This window comes from Miniopterus natalensis, chromosome 2 (genome assembly GCF_054644295.1).
Source record: "Miniopterus natalensis isolate mMinNat1 chromosome 2, mMinNat1.hap1, whole genome shotgun sequence".
Lineage (NCBI taxonomy): Eukaryota > Metazoa > Chordata > Mammalia > Chiroptera > Miniopteridae > Miniopterus > Miniopterus natalensis.
The window spans coordinates 38,746,248-38,773,660 of NC_142082.1; the positions used below are offsets into that span (position 1 = coordinate 38,746,248).

At 39.6% G+C, this 27,413-nt stretch overlaps 1 protein-coding gene across 1 annotated transcript in view; it reads left to right on the forward strand.

Moving 5' to 3' along the window:
• Positions 1 to 27,413, forward strand: part of ABCC4 (ATP binding cassette subfamily C member 4 (PEL blood group)) — a 227,153-nt gene that overhangs the window by 191,883 nt on the left and 7,857 nt on the right. The window contains exons 26-30 of the mRNA XM_087814273.1: positions 455 to 610; positions 10,327 to 10,416; positions 16,318 to 16,490; positions 16,921 to 17,026; positions 23,933 to 24,067. Of these exons, the coding sequence (XP_087670399.1) occupies positions 455 to 610; positions 10,327 to 10,416; positions 16,318 to 16,490; positions 16,921 to 17,026; positions 23,933 to 24,067 (660 nt within the window). The remainder of the gene's footprint in view (positions 1 to 454; positions 611 to 10,326; positions 10,417 to 16,317; positions 16,491 to 16,920; positions 17,027 to 23,932; positions 24,068 to 27,413) is intronic.

Below are 27,413 nucleotides of genomic sequence, written 5' to 3' on the forward strand. Positions count from 1 at the left end.
GGGGTCAAGCCTGCAACCGAAGTACGTGCCCTTGACTGGAATCGAACCTGAGACCCTTCAGTCTGAGGGCCAATGCTCTAACCACTGAGCACAACTGGCTAGGACAAGTCTCTTATTTTTAACTTTTCTTTAGATAGAGTGAATTTCAACCAGGGGCAGTTTGCCACCCCAAGAGACATTTGTCAGTGTCTGACATTTTGGTTGCCTCAATTTGGAGGATGCTACTGGCATCTGGTAGATAAGACCCCAGGATACTGGCAAATATTGTACAATGCACAGGACAGCCCCCATCACACACAACAGAGTTATATGGCCCAAAAAGTCAACAGTGTCCAAGTTGAGAATTTCAGATACATTCAGTGTAAAACTTCCTTAATTCATCTTCACCAGCCAGGGTTTCTCCTCGGTCTGTTGCATATTGTTTTTTCCTAATCTTGCCTGGATCTCTTTACAGGTTGGCATTGTGGGAAGAACAGGAGCTGGAAAAAGTTCCCTCATCTCAGCCCTTTTTAGATTGTCAGAACCTGAAGGTAAAATTTGGATTGATAAGATCTTGACAACTGAAATTGGACTTCACGATTTAAGGAAGAAAATGTCAATCATACCTCAGGTATGCAAGTCAGAGCATTCTCACATGTTCTTTTTATAAGGGTGCCCAAGTTTAATTGCTTTTAATTTTATTGCTTTTTAAAAGTGAATTAAAGGGGTGATCTATTCCCCCTGGTAGAGCATATTTTTAACAGCAGGTATTTTCAACTGATATCTTCATCAGATGCCAGGTTTTGTTTGTTCATTTGTTTGTTCATTTGTTTTGTGTGTGAGTGTGTGTGTGAGAGGGAGGGAGGGAAGGAGGGAAGGAGGGAGGGAGATAGATTTAAAAATTTACCTAGATAGATTTCTGGACTCAAACTTCCCCAAGTATTCAATCTTATCCACTGATAACAACATAATTTTAAGAACAAAATGGTAAATGGTTTGTTTAGCACTTGAGGAATTTCTGTAGGAAAACATAGATTTTAAGTGACTTAAAGATAGAATTTTGCTATAGGAAAAAAAGCTACCTTTTCAAAGATGTTATATCCATGGAGGCTTTTCTCTGAAACCAGGGGGCTTTGGGAATTTTGGAGTGCATCGGTGCTTTGGGGAGACTTATAGAACTCTACCCATTAGTGAATGATACAGACCAAGGAGGCAGTACAGAGTAGTGAGGAAGGACGCGAGACGAGGAATTCCACCTCCCTCCTCCTCAGCTTCCTCTCCAATACAAGGCAGCCAGCAATACCAGCTCCCAGAGCTGTTGTGAGGACTGAATAAATAAGTGCCTGGGGAGTGGTTCACCTGCTGTAGTGGTGGAGGGTTGAACTCACCGCCTCTTCCAGGGCTCTAATTATTTTTTTAACTCTACTTCTTAATAGAAGTATGACCCTCAGGAAGCGTTCTAGAGATTGGGTTATATGCACAATAAGAGCTCCTGTCATTTCTGTGGTTCATCCACTCAACATAAATTTAGAGAACATTTATTGAGCAATTACTATCTTCCAGGTATATGGCCAAGGGCAACATAGGCCCTGCACTCACTGGCCTGAGGCCTCACGTCTTCCATCCTGCCCTATGCTTTTACACTTACACATTTTCAGCTTTATACCTGCTGATTATTTTAAAATTTAGGGCCTTTTGTTTTGTTTTACACTCTATGTAATTATCTAGTCATCAAAGGAAGCTGAGAAAACACATACCCTCTTGAGGTGAGAAACGCAAAGAAGAGACGAGACAAAAAGAGCCAGGCAAATGTGCTTCCTGTATGTGGATATAAAGACCTCTTAAATGCCTGTTTATTAGGAAGCATATACGACACAGTACCCCAGGAGGAGAATTTGGACTTGGACCTTAGGACCGAGCACAGCCATTGCTACCTACTGCTGACCTCCAAAATGATTGGAATTACTCTAAGTAATTTTGAAATGTAGATATTCTTCAGAACCACAATCAGATGCCAATTTATACCAATTAGGTTGACTAGTACTTAAAAACAACAGAAAATAACAAGTGTTGGAACCCTTGTGCGTGGCTGGTGGGAATGTAAAATGGTACAGCCACTGTGGAAAGCAGGATGGAGGTTCCTCAAAAAATTAAAAATAGACTTATAATATGATCCAGCAATTCTGCTTCTGAATTTAAGCCCAAAAGAATTGAAAGCAGGGTCTTGAAGAGATATCTGTACACCCACGTGTTCCTCAAAATAGCAAAAATGTAGATGCACCCCACGTGTTCATTGATAGATGAATGGATAAATGAAATGTGGGATATCCATACAGTGGAATATAATTCAGCCTTAAAAAGGAAAGAACTTTGTACACATGGTACAATATAGATGAACCTTGAGGACATTATAAGTGAAATAAGCCAGTCACCAAAGGGTAATATTGTATGATTCCATTTATATGAGGTACCTAAAGTAATCAAATTCATAGAGAATGGTGTTTCCTGGGGGCTTTGAGGCGGAAGAGAATGGGGAGATGTTTAATGAGTCCAGTTTCAGTTTTGGTGATGGTTGTTCAACAGTGTTCTTAAGCCCTCTGAACAGTACTCTTAAAAGTGGTTAAGGCAGTAAATTTTATGTGTATTTACCAGAATGTTTTTTAATTATTTTAAACATATCCCTTTCAGGAAAAATGGAAAGAAATTTTTAGCACACAAAGTCCTTGTATTGAAAGATTCCCTCTGGCTGTTAGATTCATGACTTAGGGATCACAGTATAAACACGAGTTTAAATTCCCAAGTTTTATATTTTGGTTGTACCCATCTCTGAAATGGGCCAAAGAGATTTACTTAGCAGAAATAATGGGCATGTCTGTCTGTAAAGTACTTTCATATCTTTGGATGAAAGGCCCTAGAAATGTGTCCTCTGTTACTTTTAATGCTTCTTCATAAGAAATGGTTGTATGCTTGTGTACATAAAAGAACTGTATAAATAAAGAAATAACGTTAGATGATTCTTGGCTCTTCCACTAATGTTTTGGAAGCACATCTGAGCAAAGACTAAATATACCTTGACATCACCAGGTCTTGGTTCTGTTCCATCAGTTTCCACCCTGCTTTTGAGCATGCTCTATATACATACTCCAGAGAGCGTGCTTGCAAAACAGGGCTGAGCTTTGTATCCATGCAGATAACCATCACCAACCATTGTAAACACAGAACCTTCATTTTTTTCACTTTATATGCCTTTGTCTCCAAGGCACAGTGTTTGTTGATTAAAGAGAGTCAGGAGAGACAGTTCAGTGTGTCAAGGGCCCCAGAAAATCATTCAGGAGGCAGCCAGGGGTAGAATCTTCAAGCTCGGAGACCCAGTATCAGCGCAGTCCGGCTCCGCCTCATAGGAGTGTGTGACCTTGATGAAGTCGCAAGGCCTCCAAGCTCCAGGTTCCTCGTCCTTAAACCAGGTCTAGTAATTACTGCCTTGCAGATTTGTTGTGAAGATTTAACCAATGAGAAAATGTTTGTGGCCCCATGCCTGGTTCTTAGGAATACTCAGTAAATAGTAACTGATTATTAAGGATTGGGGCACTGGCCTTTCTAGTATTATTGTCACTTAAGTAAAAATACTACAACACTCTGGATGGACTTTGCTGCTTACTTTCTACTGATGGGTTGGTGGTCCTTGGTGACTTTTCTTTACACTGATGATAACATAAACCAAATTGTTTATATAAGTTTAAAGAGTAAAGCAAAAAAAGGAAAATTATATAAAAATTTTATGTACATTTAAAGAGTGAAGCAAAAAATAAGAAAAGAAAAGGAGTTCTAGTGTAAGGAGAAACCTATCCAATGCTTGTCCCACAGGCAACACAGGCAAGAATATCACTTGGTTTTATCTTTGTTTTCTGGCTGCCCTCCCACCCAGGATTCTTTCCTGACCACTGCTCCGAACCCCACTAATACATTACAGTCCCCCATGAAGAGCCCTGACATTTTTCTCCACCCTCTCCACATTCCCATCTACTTTCTACCTCTCCTTGAGGGTGGGCCGTGTCTCATTTTCATTGCTACACTACTTGTTGCAGTTCCTGACAAGGTCCACAAGTAGTAATAATAATTCCTAGCATTTGTGGACAAGAGTTTTAACCCCTTTCCTTATCTCACAGATTGAAAAACGGAGGCACAGTGAACTTAACCTACTCACCAAGTAAGCAGCAGAGCCAGGATTCAAATTTAATTTCGGGGGTTTCCCAACTCCTGCCTGTGGGCCTGACCACTCCGCCAGGGACTCGAACATGCTGTTGATTGAATGTGATCCACAGTAGAACTGTGACGTATCATTTTGTGCGTACACACACACACACACACACACACACACACACACACTCTTCACAAAACAACATTACTCTGCGCTCTGCACTCTATTTTCTATTATATTCACTCTATGCTCCTTTATATAAAAGACGAAATGGTGATCATGAGGCACAAAATTGATTTCATGACCCATTGGTTTCACATGCAGTTTGAAAAACACTGCCTCTCACTGTCCCCCTGTTCGATTGGGCTCCAGATACATGATAATGCCTCACTAGGAGCTTCAGGTATGTTCTGGGTCCTTGCAGCATTCCTGCAAGGTTAGCCCCACTTCCAGGAAGGAGCTGGGGCGTGGGGAGGTGAGTATCCGACCCTGGGTCAAACAGCTAATATGCAGTAGAATCAGAACTCAGGTCTGTCCAACTCCAAATCTCACTATTTTTTTCAGTAGATGCTCATTGAACTGAATGTTCTAATCAGATATTTTATTCATTTTTCCTACCACACCACTAAAAAAAAAATTCCCCCAAACCATAACAAGAAAAATGAATAAATATACTGTAGAGCAAAATTAAAAGATATTTCTCCTGTGCTATGTCCCTCATTTGGACAGTTTAGTGGTTTTGAAAAGCTGAGCTGTTTACTTTTGCCAACAAACTCAAGTCACACCACTGAAAGAAAATCAATTCAGAAGTGGGTTTACTCACTAATTTGTCATGCGCCAGTAAGTGTCTGGAGAAGACACTCAGAGTCTTACCTTGCCAGAGCTGAGAACCCTTTCTCTGCTGTGTCTCACGGGCTGCAGAGGTGGAGAAGTCTGTTGGCCTGGCTACTTGGTTACTTGTCTGTACTGCAGGAAACTTACATTTCTCTTCCCCACAAATGTAGGAAGCTGTGTTGCTTGTGTCTCAACACCGCAATTTAGGGAACCTGAGTTGTTTAGAGCAGACTTTGGGAAGGGGGAACTCAGTGCTCTTTACTCCTTCACAGATTTGGTGAACTAGGGCCACATCGTCTTCCCTGGCTCCCCACTTGCTGATCTGGGTGCAGCAGGGAGCTGCTCTGGTGGTCTCCCTCTTCCAGGCTTATCCCTGTCACTCTCAACCCTACCACGATCAAGTCAGAATTGGGAGAGATGTGACTGCAGCAAAGACCTACATAGGGACAGAGGCAAGGGAGTGGTGGTATACACAGTGGGGCTAGTCCCGGAGGGAACTTTCAGAAACAAAGACTGTATTCTTAAAAATATACACCTCAGTTTGTGTTCAGAATTTTAGGAATAGCAAGTAAATGAAAACACTTCCAAAAAAATTTTCTTAAACAGAGCAGGTAGCTGAAATGTAGGCGTCCTTTGTACTCAGGACCCTAAATAGTTAAAATATGTTCCCCAAAGAGAACACCAACGTGAGATTATATTCAGAGAGTTGCTTGCTTATCTGAAAGATCTGGAAAAACGGATTTCAAAACTCCTTTGGATGGATTCTCTACACCTAGAGCCCCTATCCTATGGGCATAAAGAAAATGTTTTCATTTGAAGAGGGATTCCATGCAAATGCAGCATTTATGATTGCACCCCAAGGGTTGGCACAGATCAACAGCTATTATCTTTATATGATGAAACATATTCATTTTTTATATTTATTTGACTTCTTAAAATCAAAGCAAAACATAGGTAATTTTTAAACAGTCCACTCTGCTCTTTTGGTATTTCCATTCCCTGGGTCGTCTGCAGCAGGTTGGAAAAGGTTTACCAGAGCTGTCTCTTTAAGACTTCTTTATTACCTGCTTTTCTTTCCCTTTTTTTTCTTGTTGAGAACAAAACTCAAAGAGAGAAGAGGTGGGTATGCTGTTACTAGTAAAGAAATACAACTGGACCCCAGCCTAATGCAGTCGGGCCTTTGTTTCTGACACTGAAGTCTTCATTAAGGCCCTGGAACGGCTCCCCGGAGCTCCTGACCTTTTTGTATGGAAAGAGGACTTTACACGACTTAAATTCTTTTTCCTTTGTTGGTGAACAATGTTCTTTTCTTCTGAATATGGATGATGATCGGTTCATTCGGAGGCTACAGGACTAAAAAAAAAAAAGAAGAAGGAAACCAAGATATAAAGCAACTCCAGGTGATTCCCTCAGTCTTGAAGCAGGGAGCCAAGCTGCCCTTAATAAAGGTCCTCAGATTAGAAATGAAAACGCAGCTCTTGGGACTTGAAGGAACAGGGGCAGCAGCCGCTCCTGAGGATGTGTTTTAGTAGAGGGCACTTTCCTGGTTTGGAACTGAACCGATGAGTGCTTTAAAGTGTTGTGCTTTATCTGCTGAGTTTGTAACCACTTGTACGGGTTTTGTCTTGGTCCCGGGTCGTTTTAAGTATCTGAAGGTTAGTGGGTAGGGTTTCTTTTTAGGATAATGAGAGGCTTGTCCTCCAGTGGTGTGTCCAAAAGGTCTGGTAAGACTGTAGTTTTCCGTCTTGCAGTTGTGTGGAGGGATTATCAATTTACTACACTCAGTGCTTTGATTCACGATGGCCACTTTGGGGTCACACACCTAATATGAACTTGTGTTATGTTACTAACAAAGGAAAAATTTACTACTGAATGTGGCACAGAAGATTTAAAAAAAAATTAAAAAATGTACCCTTTAAACCAAGGTGAAAAACAGGTTTGATACTAATGCGTTTAAAATATTACATTGAACAAGAGCATTTCTTTTTCTAGTTGTACTGTGCCAGCTGACTCTGATTAAATAAGGTTTAATTGTGTACCTTCAGAAAAAAATACAATGCTTAGGCTAATAAATTTAGTATATATTCACATGCCGGTTGTGTGTCCTACCATAAACGTCCATACTAAAATGTTCTGCCCGCAAACATTTTTATAACACTTATTTATAAGATTGGTTTATTAACTTCATTGCTTGGAGGTGGGCACTTTAAGTCATATCTATCAGAAGTGATCATTAATTTGACCCTTATTGGCTCTTGCAGTAGTGTCTGTTGTGAGCACTTTCATTACCTTTTGGTTTCTTATTTGGCAAGTGGACGAGAGCAGAATGAGTGGAAACTGAAACGAACACTGTGCACAAAGCACACTGGCATAGCAAAGCAGACATTGTTAACAAATTGCCTGCTGGTGTTAAGGGAAAAATATAGCTTTAATCAGTTAATGTTTTAATAAATCATTCTTTTTATTCAACAAGTTTTGATTGAATTTTTCCTCATTTTGAAAAATATATTTGGCATGTCTTAATGAAGAGAAAATGTTCTTATTTACAAAACTATTTTCTTCTCTCGTACCGCTAAGTAAACACGAGTAATTGCCTAATATATTCTTTTAGATTGACAGTACCCTTTGGCATTGGAAAATGCTTAAACTTAGTTTCTTTCTTTTTATGACATTCAGCAGCGATTGGTGATAATTAGCAGACCCTCCTTAAGGCCAACAGAGTATCTGAGGATTCTGTTTGAAGCTCAGAGTAAAGCAGCTGCAGGTGTTGGTCAGGGGCTGAGTGGGCAACTCCTGTTTCTCCAAAGAATCCCATTTTAATTCCCCAGTCTTTGGAGAGATTCATCCACTTCAAGGAGTTTACTAAAGAGAAGACGGTGAGGGAAGTGACAACAGAGAGGCCCTGATTATGAAACAGATGATTGAACTTTCCATGTGTGTCCCTGTGCCTGTTCTGAAGCACCAGAACCCCCAAATGTGCTAATATTGGGAGTCCTGTCTTCACATAACGAAGGAAGAAAGGTCTATCTTTTAGAAACAAAGCAAATTTTTTTGTAGTTAGCTTAGGTAATGCCTCTGTAGAGTGTACTTTAAAAGCCAGGTAGACACTTTATCCAACACTAGACCTCTCCCTGATGTGACTGATCTTTGGGAGGGAAACCCAAGGAAAAGATTTTCAGGTCCTATAAGCTGAGATGGACAAGTAAACGGTCCTGTCATTAATGTAAGCAAAGAGCCCACCTGTCACTTTGCCCAGTGGGCTCAAAGCGGATTCCTTACCCTGTCCCCTTTCAGCCCTTTTATCTCCTCAAACGCCAGTCCTCAAAGAGTCTCTCGGTTTGGGCTCCAGAATGGAACACCGCTTATAGTTTAGAGCCTGTGGAGTAAGTGGGAGGAAAGCCAGAGGAGAACGGGGAATAATGGGGACCAGCCTCCCCTCGCCTGGCCCATCGTTTCTATAAACCTCATGGAAACAACTGAAGGACGAGAAACCGCCCAGGTTGTTGAAATCTTACCATTGATAATTACATAAAATAAGAAAAGCTTCTTTTTTCCTTTAAATCTAAAGTAGAATGATGGTCATTCCCCTGACAGGGAGCTGTTGCCATTGCTTAGATGGTTTAGTCCTTGATCCTAAATTTTGGTAGTTTTAAGGGAGACGTTAAATTTGGGTCTCTGAATTTTTTCAGTTCTATTCAGTAATCATTTAGAAATGTTACATGACCAGTGATTTTTAGTGCTTTGTGGCATATTAGCCACTTTGTCAACTTTGTTCAAATAAAGTGTTCCTTTTAACATCTTTCGAAAAAAAATATTTCTATTGATGTTTAGAGAGAGAGGAAGGAAGAGGGAGAGGAACGTCGATGTGAGAGCGGAACATTGATCAGTTGCCACCTGCACGCCCCCCCGCCAGGGATTAAGCCTGTAACCCAGCCATGTACCCTGACCAGGAATCAAACTGGCAACCTTTCAGTGCATGGGATGGCACCCAACCAACTGAGCCACACCTGCCAGGGCTTACCGTCTTTTTAATTTAGGATCTTGCTTAGGCATACATGCATGGCTTTTGCTGGCACACCATCTGTCTTCTGCATCCATTTTTCCCTCACCAGTCTTGAAACTGAGACAATAGGGAAAGGAGGTATGGGAGGCTCTCTGAGTGTCATCCTTCTTCATGGCTAGAGAAAAATCAACCTTCTCAGTCTTTCTTCTCAGGCTTTTGAGAAGTGAAGAGGAATGGTCTAGCCCCAAGGCCAGGCCAGACTTGATGCTGGTGATTCCCTTGAGTCCAGCACTGGTAGAAAAGTCCAGTCTCCTCTTGTTCCCATAGCTGTGCATCTCATTGCTCTACCACCTTGATTGAAAGTGGCCAATTGGGCTCTTTTCTGCTGCCCATATTCTTGGGGCCTGGGTTACTAGAGGCACTTAAAAGAAAACTTAAATGGCCTACTTATGCTCAGGTACAAGATTCTCTCTTGAAACCCAGAAGGAGGCATATATTTCGAGAGAAATTTAATTGTGGTTCCTCCCGAAGCAGATGAATAGGAAGAGCTATTTAAATGAAAATAATTTCATTATGACACATGTCACAATGGGTTTCAGGTTATCCAGCCCTTGCAGTTAATAATGAAGTTCTGTGAGTCATGAAATCCTGATGCACAGACAGGATAACATGGGGATTAGCTGATGCAAATCAGAGGCTCTCTTCATGAATAGAGGTGCCACTGGCCCCAATAGTTTACCTTCTCTTTGGACAAAAACCAGGTTTTCCCATTCAGACAGGTGGAGAGATTCCCAATCCTGGAAGATTGTTTTACCAATAGAGAAAATATCCTAGTTTATTATTCGGTGCAAATGTGAAAATATTTAAGTTTTGCTTTGAGGCACAAATTTCAATTAATCATGCTCTTGGTATTTTTCCAGCATCACACCAAGATTTACAATTAATTTTTATAGCTCTCTTGATGTAACCTCAAAAAATTTATATCCTTGTTTTTTTCTGCTTGAGCAGAGATCACTCACTATCAGAAAGGCATTTTTAAACATCAAACCTTCCTTTTCCAGTTTCTTCTTAAGATGACACATTTGAACAGTTTCTTTTGTTAGTATTCAGTGGGCCAGAAGATATTTTGGACTGCACGCTGTACAATGGAAAATTAATAGAGATTGTTCTGTAAACAAGTATTTGCAACCTTTTAACTCATGATTATAGTGAATTTTGGTTTTTTGAATTTTTAATTCTGTTCTGAAAGTTAGCATTGGAATAAAAAGAAAAGAGGCTACAGTAATAATATTCTCTATTTTTCGGTATTTAGGAACCTGTTTTATTCACTGGAACGATGAGGAAAAATCTGGATCCCTTTAATGAGCATACGGATGAGGAGCTGTGGAATGCCTTAAAAGAGGTAATTTATAACACGTAATTAACTTGTTAGCATTAGTGTATGTGCATTTATAGCATTGCAGGTAATTAAGGGGGAACTTTTTTATAATCCTCCCCTAGGGCATGTTTCCATTGATTTTAGAGAGAGAGGAACTAAGAGAGAGAGGGAAAGAGAGAGAGAGGGAAAGAGAAACGTCAACGCCAGGGAGAAATATCGATTGGTTGCCTCCTGCATGCTCCTCAACCAGGGGTCAAACCTGCAACTTAGGTGTGTTGCGGAATGGAACCCGCCAACTTTTTGTGTATGGAGCGACACTCCAACTAACTGAGCCACACCAGCCAGGGCAGAGGGGAACTTTTTGTTTACCTGACTTTATATTCACCACCTGGGAGAACATTGAGGACATGGATACATTTAAAATGTGTATATTGATGATGATGGAAGTGAAAAATACAGCACCTCATGCTCATTTTAACTTTTTTCCTAGAACCCAAAGCAACTAGACACACCACAAAGCTCTAAACTAGAAGTTATAATTATGCGTTCAAATTCTACCAGAGGCCTAGTAGCTAACATTCATTTTACTCTTAGGGAACATCTACTAAGTGGAGACAATAATAATTTTTCAGTATTAGCTAAAAGATAAATGAGGTCATAGTAATAAAATACTTTTAAGTTTTATAAAAATGTGTTTATAAAGGTAAATTATTCAGTTAGAATGTGATAATTATTTATGGGCAAACATGTTTTAATGCTTCACAGCAAATGCAGATAAGAAAACCTTGGAGCTTTTGCTACGTTTTTATACCAATACGTTCATTTCTAGAGTATTTTCTATTATTCGTATAGTGCCTTCCTTTAGACCACTTCTTGGAATTTCCTCTTCCTTGCATGAAAAGATTATGACTGTTAAGGTGCTATTAATTTGTATTTTTTATTTTTTTACTATTTTGCTCACAGAATTTTTATTTGCATTGAAAGATATTTAAAAAACATTAGGTAATTTCAAATTTTATATACAACTTTTATCAGCATCTTTATTCAGCTTGTTGGTTAGATTTTTCTTGACTATAATTATATCAGATTAAACATTTGAAATGCACTTCACTTTTTTTCTAATTATGCTAGTTATATATCACATAGAAGTGAAAACTTGTGAAGTTTTATGGAAAGGGATGGGAAGTTGGTGATGCTGAGTGGCATTTAATAAAACCCAATGCAAGATTATTAAAACATTGAAAAATCATTTATTCCTATTTTCACAGGCCTGTTGTGTTGCATCTTTTAATACTAATTATTTTGTATATTCACCCTAGTTCTACAAATTGATTTTGAGCTACTGGGTGGCAGAACCACATGTAGACCTGTAAACCATAGACAGACTTCTCATCCCTCATAGGACCTAGCTCAGTCTTTTGCTTTTAAAAAGTGAGCACTTTAATACACATGTTCTGAATGTTTATTAACATTCCCTTCACTTCAGAGAAGTGTGGCTCATTTCTTGCACACACACGACCTCACATGTTCTTATTTTGAATCTGCATTTGCCATTTCATGTCAGCCTTCCAGGGATAGTTCTAAAATCTTTAATTTATAGATGAGCTTTGACTGTGAGCAAGCAGAGTTGGATGCCCGACAGTTTCCTGCCAGTAATTCTGGTTTCTGAAGGCATGTCGGCACTGAGTCTTCACACACCCACCCTGCTTTCCAGCAACTGTGGGGACCTTATTCCCCTAATCGGGCTCACCACTTCGCCTTCTCCATGAAAAGCAGTGGACCTCTGATTTCATTTGAATTGGAGAGTCTTTCTCCAGTGAAATTCTTGAAGAGAAGAGGTGGGGAGAGCAATTAACCATCAAATAAAAAGAAACGTAGGACGATCCCTGCTCTTGAACTCTCAGGGCACATTTAGTGGTGAATTTGTGACACACCTTTAAAAACAGGAATTACTGGTAAATGATTTTTCTATGTATTTTAGAGCTTGAGGTCTGTCTTCACAGATTCTCAGATAGGAAAATTATTCTAGAAACACATTGTTCCACAGACAGTGAAGAAATGTTAATTGGCAGACAAATCCTTTCAAAAACTTAGAACTTCGTTGTGGCTTACTTCGTCTGTAGGAATCAAAATAAAAATAAAAATTAGTAGCCTCTCAGAATTCTAAAAATGATGGCATGGTGGAAGTGGTAGATAATACTAAGATCTGCCTTTATTTAAGCTACACTTGGAACCCCCTGTGAATAAAGATAAACATGAATTTATTTCCCAAAATGAAGACAGTGGTTTCCTTGTATTGCTTCTGGAATGGCCCTTGTTGCCTCAGTGATACCTCTTAGTGTGAGAAATCACTCCACATTGTGTTACTCTAGGATTTATTTCTAAATGACTTTTGTGTGTTTATTTTCAACGGAAGAGTTGGTATCCTGATATTTTAGAAAATTTACCAAATCTTTCATTGAAAAACATAGAAAGCCACAAAGTCAAATTTTAGGAGAGCTAAACACCCTGGTCAGCTGGTTTATAAATGATGCCAAACTGGAAATGGGAACCCAAACCTATGTAAAAGAGAAAAATGCCTTTTTTTTTAAGTCCTCTTCATCCTGCCTCCTCCTCCTGTCTCAGTGGAGATGGATGTTCAGAAGGGAGATAGTTCTATAGATGTTGCCCGTCTAATCTGGGTTATTTTTTAAGTGAGGCTGAAAATACATTTCTTCATAGGTCCTGAAAAATAGCCAGCTATAAACTGAAGAAAGTTAATTGAAATTAGTGCTGATTTGGGCACCTAAAAAGAAATGGCAGTTCTATAAATATAAGCAATGGCTAAAGATTAAGCAGTTTATCAGTGAAAGGTCAAAACATATAAAACTGTATTATATATATGCAGATAGGCTCAGTACTGATAAAAGCAAAGAGGAAAAATGCAGCAGAACATGGAGAGAGGCCAGCTAACTGCATTATTAATAACAGGCAATATCTATTGGTCTCTGCTCTGTATCAAGCACTGTTGTAAACTCAACACATACTGACTAATTTTATACTCTAATGATGTTAGGAGGTAGACACCTTTGTTATTATTATATTATAGTATAATTTGTAAATTAGGAAGGTAGGATAGGGAAAGTTCAGGAACTTGCCCAGTTGGCAGAGCCAGGTGAGACTCATGCCTAAGCTTCCTGGCCTCTTGGCCCCTATGTTTTATTTTAATTATGCTGTTATCTAATGTTTTCAAATTCAACAGTTGTAACTCGTAGTTACCATGTTATAGTGCCTCAATTTTCTTTTTCTCGGTTCTAAGACTTAATTGTAACATGAATGTGTGGTAATACTAACAGAGGGCCTTCACATTCATGTCATTCTCATAACCATCCCTGATTTGTAAATGAAGACAGAGTCTCAGAACACAGTGTGTGTCTTCTGGAACCATGTCTATTGTTCTCACAACCCTTACTTCTCATCAGGCAGATATGGATGACCTGAAAGATGGTAAAAAAACAGACTAGTGATGAGATGTCATCTAAGCCGGGCAAGTCTGAGATTATTTCTTCAAAGCCAGGGTATCGGTCTTAAGAAAGACCATTTTGCATACACAAGTGTTACCAAAGTCAGCTCAGCACGAAAAGCTCATAAATGCCTTGCCACTGGCATACCTTCTATCAGTTCTATCAGTTCTAGACCTATGAATATGTATCGTAACAAGAATACTCAGTACATACTCTTCCTTGTAATGAAGGAGGTTTGGCTAAGTTGACATCTTTATTTTATAATTTTTAGTACAAGTAATTGCACCACAGTTCAAATCTTACACTTTACATTTTGTATACTTTCATGCTGATGTTAAATACCACTATCATATTTAATCTTAACTCAGAATTTCTGTATGCTGGGCGTGGACTTACATCATGAACACAATTCAAGAACACGTTCATAGAAGTGCCTCAGTATTTAGGAAATACCATGAAAACGCTGCCCACTTACCCTTGGTGTTTTGTTATTTGACAATATAATTCTGTGCCCCTGTTTATTGGCCATCACTCATCAATCTGTTAGTTTCTTTCTTTTTTCTTTACCCTCATCCGAAGATATGTTTTCATTTATTTGAGAGAGAGCGGAAGAGAGAGAGAGAAATAAAAACATTGATGTGAGAGAGAAACATTGATTGGGTTGCCTCCTGTATGCGCCCCAACGGGGGATCGAACCTGCAACCTAGGTATGTGTCCTGACTGGGAATCAAACCCACAACCTTTTTGGTGTACAGGACATCAACCAACCAAGCCACCTAGCCAGGGCTCAGTCTGTTAATTTTTTAAATTGAAGTGTATTATTTTAACTCTCAACTACAGCCTGTGTTTTGTTCTTGCTTTATAAAATTTCTCTAAAACAAATATTCATTGAACTGAGCCCTACCATCCTGTTATGTTTCAGGTTATCTTTGGTGAATAAGAGGGTGTTTTTTTTAATTTATAATTACAATTTTTTGAAGATAGATGAATTTAAACACCATCAATCCCCATAGTCTGGAGGAAATAAGATGTTATGTTGTGCCCTGGTTTTCATAAGTTTTCATTCACTGCAAAACATTCATGAGATTAAGGTAAGTGCGCTTGACTAGTCTAGCAATATGTGATTAAATTTGGGGAAGAACCATCACCAGAATAGACTCCATATTTACTAATATATGAAGTTCAGTTTGCCAGTGTATGAATTTGTATTTTTTTAAACTTTAAAACCTTCCAGAAGAGCAAGGTACTGATAAAATTATGTCTTTAGCCCTGGCTGGTGTGGCTCAGTTGTTTGGGTGTCGTCCCATGCACTGAAAAGGTCGTTGGTTCGATTCCGGGTCAGGGCACATGCCTGGGTTTCCAGCTCAACCCCAGGTAGGGGGCATGCAGGAGTCAGCCAGTCCATGTTCTGCTCTCACATCAATTCTTCTCTTTCTCCCTCTCCCTTCCTCTATCTCTAAAAATCAATAAAAAATCTTTAGAAATATATATATATATATAATAAGATTATATATATAATAAATATATATATAAATATATATATATATAATAAATATATATATATAATAAGGTTATATATATATATATAATCTTTAGAGAGCCATACTTCCTGACATAATTGGTTTTAAATTTCCTGTTTAATGTACTAACTCTTGCAAAATGTATTTTGGGAAATTTGACTCAACCATAAAGGCCTTTTAACTTTTCTGTTTAGATTACATTGGGAGAAATACCTTTATTTTTTGAGAGACTTTCTTAACTAATCCGTGGGCTGGGTTCCTGGTGGATGTCTTGTCGGGATGGGGGACACTAAGATGATTTCTTTTCACCAACTTTATTGCGGTGTGGTTTACATACCAGAAAATTACCCCCATGTAAGTGTGATTCAGTGATTTTGCTAAATTTCTAGTTATACAATCACAACAGTCCAGTTTTAGAGCGTTTCTCTTGCTCCCAGAAGTTCCCTTGTGTTTACTTACAGTTACCCCTCCAGTATCTAGGCAATTCCTATTCTACTTTTTGTCTCTATAAATTCCTGAGGTTAAATTTTAACTAAAAAATTAAGAAGGAACATTTAAAATTTTTTTAAACCTTACTTTAGGAATAATTTTATTTATCATACTATAGATGTCTAAAAGAAATTGACAGGACATGAACAGACTGTGCTTACTGATGGCAACCAAGAAGAATCTTGACTTCCATTAAATTTGTGCCCTTAAGTCAGAATACTTCTGTCCTGAGTTGACTCAACCATCTTTCTCAGTGAACACTAATTGGAAATAACTGTCCCTGTCACATGGCCATACATACAAGATAAGATATGGAAGAAGTCCCAAGAATTTCAAAGCTCTGATATCTAGGGGGCTTCTACTTCAATAGTAGTTTGTTTAGGAAAGCACCATTCTTCTTTCTACATCCACAGGTACAACTTAAAGAAGCCATTGAAGACCTTCCTGGTAAAATGGATACCGAATTAGCAGAATCCGGATCGAACTTCAGTGTCGGACAGAGACAGTTGGTGTGCCTTGCCAGAGCCATTCTCAGGAAAAATCGGATATTGATCATTGACGAGGCAACAGCAAATGTGGATCTCAGGTACAGAGCTGAGATCCATGTAATCTGGAATCCAAATTTTAAATGTGGTAAAATGAGAAACATTTAATGATGGTGAGGAGTTTTTTTAAGTGTTCTCTTTGCCCCAAAGATATCTCTTGATAACATTAATTCTAGTGAGCAGAGGAAAAAACCAAAACATGTTATACGGTGTTAATGGTATTATTAAGCATCCTAAGAGAGATAGATTCCTAAATTCAACTCCTCATAGTTTAAAGCAATTTGGAGGGAAGAATATTTTCCATTTTTTAATGAAAAATGGCAAATTTCTAAATGGACTTTCTACTTAGACTTTAAAGAACAAGATCATGCTTAAAGTATTGATTTTTTAAAACATTATAAAAATGTCATGCGATCTTTTTAAGTCTTAAGTTTGTCTTCACTAAATTAAATTCAACTTCTTTGATTCCAGAACTGATGAGTTAATACAAAAAAAAATCCGTGAGAAATTTGCCCATTGCACTGTGCTAACCATTGCACACAGGTTGAACACCATTATTGACAGTGACAAGATTATGGTAAGATCCTCACCTGTGGAATTCTAGTTATTTGTATTTATGTTCATATTTCCAATTTACCCTTCCTTGTTAAGCTTGATAGAAATCTACAGTAAGTTCATTTTCTATTAATTTTTCCTCTCATTTTTGACAGTAACTCAAATACTTTACACATTCAGAATATGCTATTAAATAACATGTCCATGAATTTAATATTTTCATACTAAAAGCTTATTTGAATTGTATTTTTATTTAAGATGGCCAACCATGAAAATATCCAAGATATGGCTTCATATTACTGAGTGATAGAATATAGTCATTTTCACTCTGTCACAGTTGTTTCAGCTTTTTGGATTCCCTTAATAAAAAATTTAGCCTTTCATTTAGACTGCCAGGCAGTTGCTGGATAAGGCTGAGAATTTCTCAGCTGTTGGGGCCTTCACAAGCTGTGCTGTCAGAGGGGAGTCTTTGAGAAGAAAGGGCCTAGTCAGAAAAACAAAGTATTTCAACAGAAAGGATTTAATATAGGAAATTTGATACATGGAATAGGAGGGCTGGAAAAGTGAAAGAAAATACTGGGGTAGTAATTTTAGGAAGTAGCTACCATGCCCTAGGACAGCTCTTCAGACTTAGGAACTCGAGGGAGAACCCCTAAAGAGTCAGTGCTCAGAACTCCAAGGAGGGGCCACTGCCCAGCAGCTGGTCATATTTATGGGGGAAGGATCACAATGAAGCTATTTCTTAATATGCTAATAAAAGATGAAGAATGGAGCCAGGTCCTACTGTGTGTGTGTGGGCAGGGGGGGGGGTAGAGGGGCATGGTGGTGAGTCCCACTAGGAGATGTAAACTTGGCCACTTATTTGCACCTGGGTCAGAGCTGGTTTCTCTTGCTGACTCCTTTATAGGGAATGGCAAGATTAGAACTCAGGGGACTTGGGACATGCATTCCCTAGCTTCAGAGTTGAGGAATTGTTCTCTCTGCTCCATCCACCCCAGGTGTAAACCCTACTTTTTATTCTAGAGCCTCTGGTTCCCAGTTGGCTTTCAGTTCGGCAAAACACTATACATAATGTTCTTTCTCACACCTTTGATTTTTGAAGCAATTTGTTTTTTTTTTTTTATTTCTTTAGAAATACCTATTTTCTTTCCAGGAAACTAGTGATTTGCCTGTTCTGTTATTTTGGAAGGTTTAAGAATATAAAGACAAGTCAATCAGCTGCAAAGCCTAATGCTTCAGAGGGCGGGTGGCCAGCCTGGGGAGTGGCTGGGGAAGTGACAGATGCTAATGAAGGGCATAACCAACAGTGTTGTCATCCCAAAGTCGTGTAATTGCAAGTGCTTAAGGTGTAATAATTACATTTGGTTGCACTGGTGAATACTTCCGCACAAAGACAGATGGATATGGTTTTGTTTACTGTGAGTAAATCAAACAAAAGGCCTTGTTGGGAAACAACTGCGACCTAATTAATAGCTTTGTTTATGTGTTGACTCTCCAAAGGGATTTACCCAGTTTTGGTTCATTAAATGTCATTAATGTGTTAGGCTTAGAATTCTATTTTACAAAGACATTCTCTCAATTTTAACTTTATTAAGCATGATGTAGTTGTAATGACAGCTAATTTAATCTTCCTCATTTGCTCAGTTGCCACAAAACAGTGGAGCAAGACAGACACATTAGAAATCCTCTTTCTTCTAAGACTCACCACTATCTCTGCATTAAAGACAACGTCTTCCCTGTAGGTTTTAGGATTAGCTGGCAGCTTGTGACCTGTTTTCAGCCAATAGCACAGCTCTTTCCTCACTCCAGTCTTTGTGACACCCTCGGATTCTCCCCAGTAGTGTGAGCAAGAGAAGCACATGAAAATCTGTAGCTGCTCTAACAATATTGTCTCCTGTGCTCAACTTTTTCACTGTCAGTAGTTGGAGAATTCTTTGGGAATGAATTCTGGAGAACCAAAACCAGGGCTCAGAAACTCAGATCCCGCCTCTTCTGTTTATAGGCCATCTTATGGTTTTAGAACCTTTACCCTTTCTTCCCAAACTCAAACCTCTCCTTAGTAGTTTTTTCCCGGAGAAATCAAAACTAGAAACTGTTTAACGTACCCACTTGGAAAAGCACAGAAACAGCTCAAAGCTTATTGGAGTTTTACTCATTTTATTTTTGATCTTTATGGAACTGAAAAAAAGGCTACATAGCCAAAATAAGGACATTTCAGTAGAGGAAAGCTCCTTCAAAAATAGGCCAAGAGATTTCATTAACAATTTCAGAGAGAAAAATAACTACTGTGAAGACAGAAAGCACAGTCTGGGAGGAAAAAAATACTTTCAAGGGGGAAGAGCTTTGGGGGAGCAGCTATGGAGGGCCCTGTGACCTAGTCTTCATCCCCCCAGGTGAGAAGAATGACTTCCATTTCAAGACCTAAGAAAGGATTTTGAGTAATTCTTGCCACAGAGAAAATCACAGGCACCTATTTTACCAATCAAGGGAATCAACTCACGAGGTGGATAACTGCTCCTGAGCCCCTTTGTCACCTGGCAGCCACAAAAGCAGGCATCTAAAACTCAGATATCCCCCACCCCCACTCTCCTTGGTGCTAAGTGGGATCTCCTTTATTGCTGGTCACCTGTGGAAAGCTGTTCCAGGCATCTCTTTCCCATCACCAGGCTTTTCCTCCACCCTGCACTGCCCCCCGCCTCTTCCCGCAGCCACCCCACTATCACTGAGGGCATCCTGCCAATTAAAATGGATTAAATTATTTTGCAATGGGTCCATTTAATTTTTATATCTAGGACAGCTACTTAAAATATTTGCAGATACACAGGCCTGATAAACACATCTTCATTGAGCTTATGTAACTGACTGACTCATCCACCATAATGTATTTTTCTTTAACCTGCTAGAGAGCGGCAAGCAATTTGAGGTTGACGTTCCTGGAGAGATCTGGGGCCAAGGGGTTGCTATCACACTGACTTGAATGTGTGGTTTAGTCTATAGTATAAGCTGGGTTACAGGAAAATGGAGACACAGTGGGAGATTTCAGGAGCCTGTTCTGATAGCTAAGAAGGATGTTAAAATAAAAATTCAAAGCTATACCTCTTTATCTGTACAAAAAGAAAATTGGGAGTTGCATTATGTTTACTTGTTCTAAAAGGCCTAGAATCTTTGATCCAACTAGTAAATGTAAAGGCTCAGGGGGTAAAATGCTCTTTCTGGCCTTGTGTCAGCCTGTTTCCCATGGCAGCTCCCCTAGCACCTGGTGTTAGTCTACGCAGCACTGCCTTCTCTTCTTTCTCTTTACCAATATTTGATATAAATGATAGCATTTCAGGCCTCCATCCTCAACCCTGATCTATCTCTCCCTCACTTTTCCTTTCCCTCTCACCCATAGCCGTCAGCCTGAGACATGTGGTCATCCAGGTCTGTATCCCTGATCCTGTAATGCCTATATCCTGCTGCTTTAGACAGCTTCACTATTCCACCCTTGATCTCACCCTGTATTCTTGCCACACTACACCACTGGGCAGTCACTCAGCCAAGTCCTGAATTTAGTTTCCTTTACATTTAACTTTCAGCCAGCAAGTATTGGGTGCCTGTTACTTGTCATGTCCAGTGCCAGGGCCTGGAGATGCCACAGTGAACAAGGGAAGCCACATACCCCTGCCCTTAAGGAATTGACATGCTCACCTCCAGCCCTCTTGGCCAATGTTGTTCCCTGAAATGACCATTGTCCACCCCCCGCCCCCATTTCTGTACATTCAAGTCTGTCCATTCCGTCAGGTCCAGTTCGCTGCTCTTCTTGAAACTCGTCCTCAGGACCTCTGGCCAGAAATCATCTCTTCTGCTGCTGACCTTGTCGTGCTTTTTTTCTTGCATTATAGACACTTGAGGATTTTACTCTCTCTCTCCTTTCAGGGTAGGCCCCTAAAGCCAGGGGCTGTGACTCACATAGCTCTCTGCCCCCTCCACGGCAGCCTAGCATAGTAGCATGCATACAGTTAAGCGTGCAATAACCATTTGCCCAATAAAGACAAGAATTAATGAAGGTTTACTTAAATTTTCCTCAAATGTGTTTTGGCCATGTGTTACTTGCTCTTTATTAATCCTGATAGTTTAATAAAATTGGTTTTCTGTGAGTATATACCTGGCACACAGTAAATAATTTGAGTCCTGATTATAATAAAATTGCAGTGGAAAGTGCAGGGGAAATGCTTATGTTTATAGGCATATTTTCTTAAATTATAGAAAGTTAACATAAGATAGTATCCATGTGGAAAGATATATCAGAAAATTGAATGTTAAAATTCTCATCTCCCTCATTTTAGTTCTGATAATAAAATTAAATATTTTGCTTTTAATAATAAACTGTCTTTCTCTGGGTACTCACATGGTGAGGAAAGAATGCAGGTTCAGACCTAGATTCGAATCCCAGCTCTGCCATCCACTGATTCTGCAGCCTCGGCCAAGGACTTTAACTGAACTGCTCCTCAGCCTCCATCTCTGGCTATGAGCTTCTTGACAGACTATGTCTGGCTCATCTTTGACTCTCATTCCTAAAACAGTGCTGTGGTATCAGGTGCTTATTCAGTACTTACTGGATGGAAGGGAGGGAGGAAGGAAGGAAGAAAGGAAGGAAGAAATTTTGTGTTGTGTTTGTCTACTCTGTTTTGACAATTAACAGTGGTGACTAAAGCAGGTGGCACAGTGAATGCTCAGCCCTTATCGTTACTTTCCTTTCCAAATTCAAAGGCCGCTGTTTTCATTATGGAGTGATTTTATTGATCTTAAGGCAGCTTATACTTGTGTTACATTGCATATATGTGCCACGGCATCTCATCTCTCAGATCTTGTGAATTCATCCATTTGGGGCTATATTAATGCTGTTCATGATCAGATACTATATTTTGTTTTGATTCCTATATTTTGTTTTATTTTTCATTTTAAAAGTGTTTCTCACAGAAGTTAAAATTTAACTTCTAATTATCAAGCTTATAACAAATTACCACAGTTCTGTCAGCCACCTCCCCCCAACTTGAGAACTCCCCTTATAAAATATAATACACATCCATTAAAGTGCTAATGCTCATAAAGCTCAAAATATTTTGACCAAAATGATCTCACTGTCATTTATATTGTTGATCCTGTTGCTTTTTGAGAGCATTCATTTTTCCTGGCTCTGCCTTTTTGGATATGCAGCAATTCTGAGAATTCCTCATCTTAGTGGCATTCATGTGTTTTCAGACAATAAAATGGAAAGATTTGCTATTCATTCAAATTTGAATAAAGAGGATGTTGACAAGCACTAAATATTAGCATTGCTTCCATTAAAAATTATGTGACATCTTTGTAGCCAGAGAACTCCTTTTTCACCAGCTCTGAAGTAGTGATTCTTAAGTTTACTTGTTGCCTTTGCAGAATATAAAGTTTTTATTGTATGAAGTAATTTGATTCACTTATTTAACTTAGCCTTTAGCATGAGAGAGACATGTATTTTAAAATTGTGTTTTTTTCCTTCATCAGGAGTGGTTATGCTCTATAAGGCTATGCTTAAGTAAATTATACATTCAGGGCATTAAATGTTCATGCCAAATTATAGGACATTTTAATTATTATGTGGATGTGACAGATTCAATTATTCTTGAACTCTTTTGAGAAAGCTGCCCTTAGCAGTGGTTCATGGTAGTAAACAAAAGATTAACAGGAAAATACCCTTTATAAGAGACCTAATAAATGTTTCCCATTAAATACCATGGGACAGAATTAACTGTAATACCTAGATGTGGAGAAACAACCTGTGTCCCGCTTAGATTTTCAGCATATTCTCTTAAGATAAATTTACTCTAAATATGACCTAAATGAAGAACTAAGTGCCACTTACAATCAGAACTGTTTTCCAAGGTACCTCATTTGGGCCAGTTGTTTCAGACTCTTCTTTCTCTTTCTGAAGCCATTAACCAAAGCCACTAATAAGTAGAAATGCAGAGTAAAGAGCCCCTTCCTCACCCTTTCAGTTTCCCGTGGACATATTAATGAGCGATAAAATGGCTGGAAGGCAGGCAGCTGAAGGAGGGAAGAATCAGGGAAAGATCATTGTGAAAACAGATACTCAGGTCCTCGGCGGTTGAGACGGGGCTGCCCCCGTGTGCTATGCGGGCTGTGATGGTTGGAATTTGGAGCTCAGTTTCTTAATTGCTTCTTTAGTCTTATCCGAAGGGAAAATTGGATTTCTGGAGATTTCTTTTGTGCAGAGCAATTATGCTAAAGCTGCTTAGGTAGCAGCTCTTTCAGCCGGCCTTTCCCTCTCAGAATAATAAACCGCAACCAAAGCCAACTTCAAGGTGCACCTTAATCTCTGCAGCAAGGATTTTGTCCCCTCCTACCAGGTGACATATTCCAGGACCCTAAAGGAACTCCAGAAGTGTTTACTTCTGTTATAGATACTGCTCAATCAAATCAGCTCGGCAATTAATTTGTTGTCAGGTCACTGCTGTCTGATTTGTGTGACATTACCCTACTTTTTAGATAAACTGAATTTGATTTTCTTAAATCAAGAAACTTCCCAACTCTGAATATATGTATAAGTAGCCCTCCGAGCTCAGAGTCTAAGAGCTAAAAGCACTAATGAAAACAACCCAAAATGCCCTTGGCAGAATATAAAATGCCACAGGACTGCTGAGTGTCCATAATCATAGTCTAAAACTCTTGTTTTCTTCCTTTCCTATAACATTATAATAATAAAAGGTCGGGTTAGGCCTTTGTCTGCCTAGTAAAACAGGGTAATCAAACCATTTAAGCACCCGCCAGGCCTACCACCCAAATAGATTCTCTCTATTCTCCCTCTCCTGCCTCTTTCCGAAATATTGTCTGAGTTATAATATGTTGCTGCAAAACATTGTGTGCTAATGGGTTTCTTTCTGCTGATGAACAGGTTTTGGATTCAGGAAGACTGAAAGAATATGATGAGCCCTATGTTTTGCTGCAAAATAAAGAGAGCCTATTTTACAAGATGGTGCAACAACTGGGCAAGGCAGAAGCTGCCGCCCTCACCGAAACAGCAAAACAGGTGAGCGCGCCACGAGGAGTGGTAATTAGAGTCCGTCTCAACCGTTCACTCCTCACAATCTGGCACCAAGGGGTATGGTAACAAGCACTCTGTGCCCTTTTCAATTATAAGCCTCCAGAGACAAAGCTTCGCGGCTCGGTCTTAACAACACGTCCCAGGTTGAAGTCAGGTCTGCGAAGCATCGGCAGGCGTGGTGGGGGTGGGTACGGGATGCGTGTGTGCTCACATGTGCAGGCGTGTGTGCCCGAGAGATTTCAGATTGGGCTTTTCACACATTTGGACTCTGGGCTCAGATCCTCATACAGCAGAGAATACTCACATTTTACAGATCCATTGCATTTCATTCTGACTGGTGCTTGGCACATTTGAGATGCAAATGCTTTCAAGGTACATCGGGAAATTTGAGAGATTGAAGGGGAAAGGGGGAATATTGTTAATTGGGTCTAGAAAGATCTACCAGGGAAATGGTAGGCATGCTCCTGATGATCGACAGTGTAAACCAAAAAGATTGAGAAGAGCAGAGAGACTCAGGTTCTCTGTTGAGCAATTATGGTGACGAGCGAGGAGGATGAGGCTCTGAAGCTTGTGTGCCGGGCACTGATACAGGTCCTTTCATCCTTGTGCCCAGTGAAGGGGCTGGGACTTCGAGAGGGAGGGCAGGTTGCCCGGGGTCCCATAGCTGGCTGAATCATTGGCAGAGCTGGAGTTCAGCCCTAGGTCTAGGGATGACAGAGTCTGTGTTCAGAACTTTTCCCCAGTTCTCATGCTGTGTGTGAATGTAGGGAAGCTCCACTTGGAACACTAGTCTTTTTTATGCTGAAATTCACACAGTGTTTTCATTTACTACATACACTGTCTCCCAGTCAGAGCGTCCCTCATAGGACCTGATGGATCCTTTGGCATCCCCTGTGTACTGTAGTCACAAAAGCAGCCAGGAATCTGACAAACCCTTTGGTTCTTTGACATCAGGCATTTTACATCAAAGAGGTGTGTTCCCACCTACATATCAAAGTCTCCATTGAAAAAATGTGCTATATATTATCAAGGTGTTGGTAATGAGAAAAACCATATAATTGTAGATCGGTCCAGATAATATTAGTTTAACACTCTCATCTTACAGATGAGGAAACTAAGGCCCCTTAGAAGGAAGGTGGTGCTGTATATATAACTAGTGTTACACTGGTTTGTAGCAAACACAGAATCATAAATCTGTTCTTTCAGTAAATATTTTAACTGAAGTGTAACATACATAGAGAAAAGCACATGGGTTATAGAATTAGGAATTTCATCATTCCTGGTCCAGTAATCTTGCCCCTAATTTGACAGTACTAATGGTAAATTACATTCGTATAGTTTTTTACAGTTTATTTTACATAGTTCTCACATACATGATTTCACTTAATCCTCGCGGTGGTTCTTTTTTATCCCACTTCATGGATAGGAGATTGGATCAAGGGCTCACTTAAGGTCACGGAGCTGGTCCATCAGTGGGGAGCAGCAGGGGAGTTGCTGGGTGCAGCCCTGGGTTCTGTGTACTGTGTCCAGTTTGAAAATGCTGTGCCTTGATTCATGTGTTCAAGGTGGGCCAGTCCCTCCAGCTCCCGTGGTGGCAGATTATCACTCTTAGATTTCAGTCCTACACTGGCTCAGGTCACCCCTATGGAAAGACGTAAGGAAATACATGCCTGATTCTCATCCCAGTTGAAGGTCTTCTTGACATTATTTCTTTATACATTTGGTCCTCTTGGGAGAACAAACTGACTGACTGTCAACTATTTAAATATGCAAGCATCAAATATCAGTGCATCATTCAAAAGTGTAACACCAGGAGGATCCGCTAAATCAGCAAGCTTTTCGCTCTAACAGATTAGAATTCCATCGTTTGAAAAGGAAACTCAACATCTGGGAGAAGTTACTTCCAAGTCACGTTTTCTTGACCACATAGTTGCTTTTCTGAAAATATTGGTGCGGGCAAGCTGAATCGCTCTCTAGTGGACCCTTTTAGATGACCGTGAAATTGTAGAGAAAGTACTTTTTAGAGAGATAAAGTTAAAGGGTACCTTAATTTGCTAGGGCTACCATAACGAAGTACCACATAATAAGTCAATTGAACAACAAAATTTATTTCCTCATGGTTCTGGAGGCTGGAATTCTGAGCTCAAGGTGTCGGCAAGGTTGGTTTCCCTAAGACCTCTTTGCTTGGCTTGAGAGAACACATCTCTCTGTGTCTTCACATGGTCTTCCCTCTCCGTATGTCTGTATCCTAATCTCCTCCTCTTATAAGGACACCACTCTTATTAGATTAGGGCCACCAATACGACCTCATTTTAACTTAATTGACCCCATCTCCAAATACAGTTACATTCTGAAGTATCGAAGGGTTAGGACTTCAGCGTGTAAATTTCAAGGGGCCACAGTTCAGCCCATAACAGGATAAATGCCTATCGTTCATTCTCTTCCATGATGAAGCAGACCTATGGCTGAGGTTTGTGAAGTTCCTTTGTTCCCAGTATGTAACAGAGGTGCTATTTTATCTATTCATGACATCACCAGATACAACCCAAAAGTTACAAAATCCTAATGTCCTAGATTCTAGGAGCCTAGACCAGTTGGAATAGGTGAAAGAGGCACTTAGTAGTCAAATGGGCTTATATGTCACCCAAGGTCTCTGAGCCTCAGAGCCCTTACCTGTAGTGCAGACCAGCCCTTACCTGCCTCCCCTGTAGCCCTCACCTGCCCAGCTTCTTCACACTGTTATTACAAGGCTCAGATGAGAGAGGCCATGCTTAAGTGCTTTAAAGAATATAGAGTACTTCACAAATACAAAAGAATTCTACCTGTCGATGATAAAAGTTGGATCATTTTTAAAAGGTGGTGGATTGAACCCTTTCCTCTCAGTAATAACAAGAAGTTTCCAAAGTTCTTCTGAGTAGCTTTAGAGACTCTAAATAATTAAAATTTATTTTTAAAAATTAGTTTTTAACGAATAAGACATTTAATGCTACAAAATTCAAAATCTTTTCAATTAGTTGTGTGGGTTTTTTTTAATTTAAAAAGAAAAAGTAAGTCACTGTACTACTCCTGTCATCACAGCTCTGCCCCCAGGATGGAGCCCAGGCACCATCGACTGTTCTGTTGATATAGTCTGCAACAACCAGAACTTGTTCATGTATGGACTTTCTGGCTTTTAAGTACAAATGATAGCTGTTCCTTATTTTTTTATTTAACATTATATCTCAGATTATAGCAATGCATATAGTTATCTTATTTTTTTCAATGGCTACACAGTATTTATGCTTTCTCCTTGCCTACTCCCCATTTTTCCTTCTACTTAACTGTTAGAGTT